Below are 6,795 nucleotides of genomic sequence, written 5' to 3'. Positions count from 1 at the left end.
GGGGCGCGCGCGGGGGGCGCGCTTTTTATAAGGGGGGGGGGAAAGGGGCGGAGCGCCAAGCGCGCGAGCCCGCGGCCGGCGGCCAATGCGCCGGCGCGGAGGGGAAAGGGGCGGGGCGCTAGGGGCGGGGGCGCGGGCGGGGCACCCGCGCGTGCGCGAAAGTGGAGCGGGAAGGGCGGGGGGAGCGGGCGCGTGGCGGCGGCGAGGGGCGCGAAGGCGGCTCGGCGCTGATTGGCTGAGAGCGGAAAGGGCGGGAGCGCGGGAGGCCACGCCCAGCGCGCTGAGGGGAGAGGGGCCGCCATTGTGGGAGCGGGGGAGCCGGGGAGTTCGGTACGGCCCCAAACCGGCACCAGAGAGCTCGGTACGGCCCCACAGAATTCGGTATGGCCCCAGACCGGCACCACAGACCCGGTATGGACTGACAAACTCCAGTTTGCCCCACAGCCCTGAGCCCACCCCATAACCGTGCCCCACAGCCCTGCCCCACAGCCCTCAGCCCCATAACCCTGCCCCACAGCCCTGCCCCACAGCCCTCAGCCCACCCCATAACCCTGCCCCACAGCCCGGCCCCACAGCTCTGATCCAGCCCCAGCCCTCCCGCAACGGGGGTCGCCCCACAGGACCCAGGGGGGCACCCCCAGAGGGAAGGGGGCGAGGGGGGATGTGGGGCAGCCCCACAGAGTGTGATGGAGGTGGGGATCCCCGTGAGCCCCCCAGCCCCACAGGGGGACAGACCCCAGACCCACGGAGGGACAGACCCCAGACCCCACATGGGGACAGAATCTCAGCCCCACAGAAGGACAGAGCCTGGATCCGTGTGGGCACAGACCCCAGACCCCAAACAAGGACAGACCCCACTGCCACAGCTGCCCCACAGAGGGACAGACCCCAGACCCCACAGGGGGACAGACCCCAGACCCCACTGAAGGACAGACCCCAGCCCCACAGCTGCCCCACACCAGCCCCCCCTGACGCCCCCAGCCCCACAAAGGTCCGACCCCAGCTCCCCTGACGCCCCCAGCCCCACAAAGGTCCGACCCCAGCTCCCCTGACGCCCCCAGCCCCACAAAGGTCCGACCCCAGCTCCCCTGACGCCCCCAGCCCCACAAAGGTCCGACCCCAGCTCCCCTGACGCCCCCAGCCCCACAAAGGTCCGACCCCAGCTCCCCTGACGCCCCCAGCCCCACAAAGGTCCGACCCCAGCTCCCCTGACGCCCCCAGCCCCACAAAGGTCCGACCCCAGCTCCCCTGACGCCCCCAGCCCCACAAAGGTCCGACCCCAGCTCCCCTGACGCCCCCAGCCCCACAAAGGTCCGACCCCAGCTCCCCTGACGCCCCCAGCCCCACAAAGGTCCGACCCCAGCTCCCCTGACGCCCCCAGCCCCACAAAGGTCCGACCCCAGCTCCCCTGACGCCCCCAGCCCCACAAAGGTCCGACCCCAGCTCCCCTGACGCCCCCAGCCCCACAAAGGTCCGACCCCAGCTCCCCTGACGCCCCCAGCCCCACAAAGGTCCGACCCCAGCTCCCCTGACGCCCCCAGCCCCACAAAGGTCCGACCCCAGCTCCCCTGACGCCCCCAGCCCCACAAAGGTCCGACCCCAGCTCCCCTGACGCCCCCAGCCCCACAAAGGTCCGACCCCAGCTCCCCTGACGCCCCCAGCCCCACAAAGGTCCGACCCCAGCTCCCCTGACGCCCCCAGCCCCACAAAGGTCCGACCCCAGCTCCCCTGACGCCCCCAGCCCCACAAAGGTCCGACCCCAGCTCCCCTGACGCCCCCAGCCCCACAAAGGTCCGACCCCAGCTCCCCTGACGCCCCCAGCCCCACAAAGGTCCGACCCCAGCTCCCCTGACGCCCCCAGCCCCACAAAGGTCCGACCCCAGCTCCCCTGACGCCCCCAGCCCCACAAAGGTCCGACCCCAGCTCCCCTGACGCCCCCAGCCCCACAAAGGTCCGACCCCAGCTCCCCTGACGCCCCCAGCCCCACAAAGGTCCGACCCCAGCTCCCCTGACGCCCCCAGCCCCACAAGGGGCGCGCGCGGGGGGCGCGCTTTTTATAAGGGGGGGGGGAAAGGGGCGGAGCGCCAAGCGCGCGAGCCCGCGGCCGGCGGCCAATGCGCCGGCGCGGAGGGGAAAGGGGCGGGGCGCTAGGGGCGGGGGCGCGGGCGGGGCACCCGCGCGTGCGCGAAAGTGGAGCGGGAAGGGCGGGGGGAGCGGGCGCGTGGCGGCGGCGAGGGGCGCGAAGGCGGCTCGGCGCTGATTGGCTGAGAGCGGAAAGGGCGGGAGCGCGGGAGGCCACGCCCAGCGCGCTGAGGGGAGAGGGGCCGCCATTGTGGGAGCGGGGGAGCCGGGGAGTTCGGTACGGCCCCAAACCGGCACCAGAGAGCTCGGTACGGCCCCACAGAATTCGGTATGGCCCCAGACCGGCACCACAGACCCGGTATGGACTGACAAACTCCAGTTTGCCCCACAGCCCTGAGCCCACCCCATAACCCTGCCCCACAGCCCTCAGCCCACCCCATAACCCTGCCCCACAGCCCGGCCCCACAGCTCTGATCCAGCCCCAGCCCTCCCGCAACGGGGGTCGCCCCACAGGACCCAGGGGGGCACCCCCAGAGGGAAGGGGGCGAGGGGGGATGTGGGGCAGCCCCACAGAGTGTGATGGAGGTGGGGATCCCCGTGAGCCCCCCAGCCCCACAGGGGGACAGACCCCAGACCCACGGAGGGACAGACCCCAGACCCCACATGGGGACAGAATCTCAGCCCCACAGAAGGACAGAGCCTGGATCCGTGTGGGCACAGACCCCAGACCCCAAACAAGGACAGACCCCACTGCCACAGCTGCCCCACAGAGGGACAGACCCCAGACCCCACAGGGGGACAGACCCCAGACCCCACTGAAGGACAGACCCCAGCCCCACAGCTGCCCCACGCCAGCCCCCAAATGCCCCGCCGACCCCCCCGGGGTGCCCCCCAAATGCCCCGCCGACCCCTCCCCAGGCGCTGGGCATGCTGCTGTGGCACAAACACGACGTGGAGAAGTCCTTGGCCGACCTGGCCAACTTCACGCCCTTCCCGGACGAGTGGACGGTGGAGGACAAGGTTCTGTTCGAGCAGGCCTTCAGCTTCCACGGCAAGAGCTTCGCCCGCATCCAGCAGATGGTGAGACCCCCCAAAACCTGCCCCAAAACCCCCCCGGGTCAGCTCCCCCACAGAACGAGAGCACCGGGGATCAGCTCCCCCTCCCTCGGGCTGCTTGGATCCAGGGCTTTTTTTGGGCTGTTTTTGGGGGGTTTTGGAAGGTGGTCTTGCTCCCCTGGGACCCCCAGGGAGGTTTGGGGGGTCTGGGGGGTCTCGGGACCCACTTGGGAATGAGGGGGTGCGACCCCCTTACCCCCCCACAGGAGATGGTACATCCCACCCTCTGCTGTCCCCCCCCAGCCACCAGGTGGTACCTCCCCCCCATTTCTGGGGGTTCCCCCTGATTTTGGGGGTCCCGACTCCCCCCTTTAGGGTTTCTCTGTCATTTCCCCCCTTCCTATTCGTAGAGGTTCCTGCTCTTCCATTTTTAGGGGTTTCCCCCCCATTTTTGTGGGTTCTCCCCTCTTTTTTCAGGGCTCTTCTCGCACCTTCTCCCCGCGATTTACTGGGGTGACCCCTCCCTTCACCTCTCACCCCATCCCTGACACCAAATCACCCCAAAACTCTCTCGAACCCCCCCCCAAACCCCCTGTGTGCCCCCCCAGCTCCCGGACAAGCTGATCCCCAGCCTGGTGAAGTATTATTACTCCTGGAAGAAAACGCGGAGCCGCACGAGCGTCATGGACCGCCAGGCGCGGCGCCTGCTGGGCCGGCGCGACCGCGACGACAGGCAGGGACCCCGGACCCCCCCTGGGTAGGGGGGGGGCGGTGTGAGGTGCCGGTGCTCAGGGGGGGGTTTTCCCCCAACCACAACCAACTCACGGCCACCGAACCAATTAACGAGCGGGCGCTAATTAACGCCGCTGTCAGGCGTGCTTCCCCAAGGCGGGCCCGCAGTACCGGCACCACCCCCCGGCGCGGCAGCGGCGCCGCCCCCCCCGCGGGATGCGCCTGAGCCGCCAGGACGTGGCCGAGGTGACGGCCAACCCCGACCTGGGCGCGCGCGCCCTGCGCCAGCTCGACTGCCAGCTGGTGGCCCTCAAACGGCAGGTGAGACCCCCGGGGACACCCCCACATCCCCCACACCCCCCGGGGGACACCCCCAGGGCGAGGGGTCACCCCCTCTGAGCCCCCTCCCCAATGGCCGCAGGTGCAGCGCATCAAGCAGATCAACAGCGGCCTCAGGCAGGCGCTGGACGGGGGCCTGGAGGGGCTGCGGCCGCCTGAGGTGGGTCTCTGTGTCACCAGGGTGTCCCCACGCTGTCCCCGCGGTGTCCCCACGCTGTCCCGGGGTGTCCTCATGTGCCCTATGGTGTTCCCAGGGTGCCCCACAGTGTCCCTGTGGTGTCCCCATGTGCCTCACACTGTCCCCAGGCTGTCCCCGCGGTGTTCCCATGTCCCCCATGCTGTCCCCGCCCCACGGTGTCCCCATGTCCCCACGGTGTCCCCATGGTGTCCTCATGTGCCCTATGGTGTTCCCAGGGTGTCCCCATGTGTCCCACGGTGTCCCTATGGTGTCCCCGTGTGCCTCACACTGTCCCCAGGCTGTCCCCACGGTGTCCCCATGGTGTCCCCATGTCCCCCATGCTGTCCCCATGGTGTCCTCGTGTGCCCCACGGTGTCCCCATTGCCCCACGCTGTCCCCAGGGTGTTCCCACGGTGTCCCCAGGATGTCCCTGTGTCCCCAGGGTGTCCTCACGGTGTCCCTGTGTGCCCCATGGTGTCCCCATTGCCCCACGGTGTCTCTGTGTCCCCAGGATGTCCCTATGTCCCCACAGTGTCCCTGGGGTGTCCCCAGGGTGTCCCCATGGTGTCCCCATGGTGTCCCCATGTGCCCAGGGTGTCCCCGTGTGCCCCGTGCTGTCCCCGTTGCCCCACGCTGTCCCCAGGGTGTCCCTGTGTCCCACGGTGTCCCTGTGTCCCCAGGGTGTCCCTGTGTCCCCACGCTGTCCCCGTGTGCCCCACGCTGTCCCCAGGGTGTCCCCAGGGTGTCCCCACGCTGTCCCCAGGGTGTCCCCGTGTGCCCCACGCTGTCCCCGTGTGCCCCACGCTGTCCCCAGGGTGTCACAGCAGGTCCCGGTTGTGTCCCCAAATCCCCCAAAACCCCCTCCGCTCCCCCCCAGGGCAGCAGCAAGTTCAGCTCGCGCTGGACAACGGACGAGCAGCTGCTGGTGGTGCAGGGTGAGTGCCCCCCTCGTTAGCCTAATTAACGAGCCTCGTTAGCGGCGTGTCCCCCCTCACCGTGTCCGTCCCCAGCCCTGCGGCGCTACGGCCGCGATTTCCCGGCGGTGGCGGCCGTGCTGGGGAACAAGACGGCGGCGCAGGTCCGGAGCTTCGTGCTGGGCCCCCGGCGCCGCCCGGGCCTCGAGCGGCTCCTGCAGGGCCGGGGGGAGCCCCCCGAGGAGGAGGAGGAGGTGAGGAGGGGCGGGGCTGGGCTGGGGGCGGGGCTGTCCCCATGTGCCTCACACTGTCCCCAGGCTGTCCCCACGGTGTCCCCATGGTGTCCTCGTGTGCCCCACGGTGTCCCCATGTCCCCACGGTGTCCCCATGGTGTCCTCATGTGCCCTATGGTGTTCCCAGGGTGTCCCCATGTGTCCCACGGTGTCCCTATGGTGTCCCCGTGTGCCTCACACTGTCCCCAGGCTGTCCCCACGGTGTCCCCATGGTGTCCCCATGTCCCCCATGCTGTCCCCATGGTGTCCTCGTGTGCCCCACGGTGTCCCCATTGCCCCACGCTGTCCCCAGGGTGTTCCCACGGTGTCCCCAGGATGTCCCTGTGTCCCCAGGGTGTCCTCACGGTGTCCCTGTGTGCCCCATGGTGTCCCCATTGCCCCACGGTGTCTCTGTGTCCCCAGGATGTCCCTATGTCCCCACAGTGTCCCTGGGGTGTCCCCAGGGTGTTCCCACGGTGTCCCCACGGTGTCCCTGTGTCCCCAGGGTGTCCCCGTGTGCCCCGTGGTGTCCCCAGGGTGTCCCCGTGTGCCCCGTGGTGTCCCCATTGCCCCACGCTGTCCCCACTGCCCCACGCTGTCCCCAGGGTGTCCCTGTGTCCCCACGGTGTCCCCATGTGCCCCACGCTGTCCCCACTGCCCCATGCTGTCCCCAGGGGGTCCCTGTGTCCCCACGGTATCCCCGTGTGCCCCGTGGTGTCCCCACTGCCCCACGCTGTCCCCAGGGTGTCACAGCAGGTCCCGGTTGTGTCCCCAAATCCCCCAAAACCCCCTCCGCTCCCCCCCAGGGCAGCAGCAAGTTCAGCTCGCGCTGGACAACGGACGAGCAGCTGCTGGTGGTGCAGGGTGAGTGCCCCCCTCGTTAGCCTAATTAACGAGCCTCGTTAGCGGCGTGTCCCCCCTCACCGTGTCCGTCCCCAGCCCTGCGGCGCTACGGCCGCGATTTCCCGGCGGTGGCGGCCGTGCTGGGGAACAAGACGGCGGCGCAGGTCCGGAGCTTCGTGCTGGGCCCCCGGCGCCGCCCGGGCCTCGAGCGGCTCCTGCAGGGCCGGGGGGAGCCCCCCGAGGAGGAGGAGGAGGTGAGGAGGGGCGGGGCTGGGCTGGGGGCGGGGCTGCCCCCGGCGCCGCCCGGGCCTCGAGCGGCTCCTGCAGGGCCGGGGGGAGCCCCCCGAGGAGGAGGAGGAGGTGAGGAGGGGCGGGGCGG

At 70.4% G+C, this 6,795-nt stretch overlaps 1 protein-coding gene across 1 annotated transcript; it reads left to right on the top strand.

The window, feature by feature from the left end:
* Window positions 1-2,114: 2,114 nt before the first annotated feature.
* Window positions 2,115-5,558, top strand: LOC121340509 (REST corepressor 2-like; the record flags this gene model as incomplete). The annotated part of the gene is given in 8 exon segments (XM_041413314.1): window positions 2,115-2,390; window positions 3,001-3,162; window positions 3,747-3,871; window positions 3,931-4,028; window positions 4,031-4,191; window positions 4,292-4,369; window positions 5,265-5,322; window positions 5,398-5,558. Coding segments are annotated over 8 exon segments (1,119 nt in total), but the record flags the coding sequence as incomplete, so codon positions are not given.
* Window positions 5,559-6,795: the final 1,237 nt, after the last annotated feature.

The sequence above is a fragment of the Onychostruthus taczanowskii genome, unplaced genomic scaffold (assembly GCF_017590055.1).
Source record: "Onychostruthus taczanowskii isolate IOZ18803 unplaced genomic scaffold, ASM1759005v1 scaffold402, whole genome shotgun sequence".
NCBI classification, from domain to species: domain Eukaryota; kingdom Metazoa; phylum Chordata; class Aves; order Passeriformes; family Passeridae; genus Onychostruthus; species Onychostruthus taczanowskii.
The sequence above is the reverse complement of the archived record's forward strand: the minus strand, read 5'-3'. Positions and strand labels throughout refer to the sequence as shown.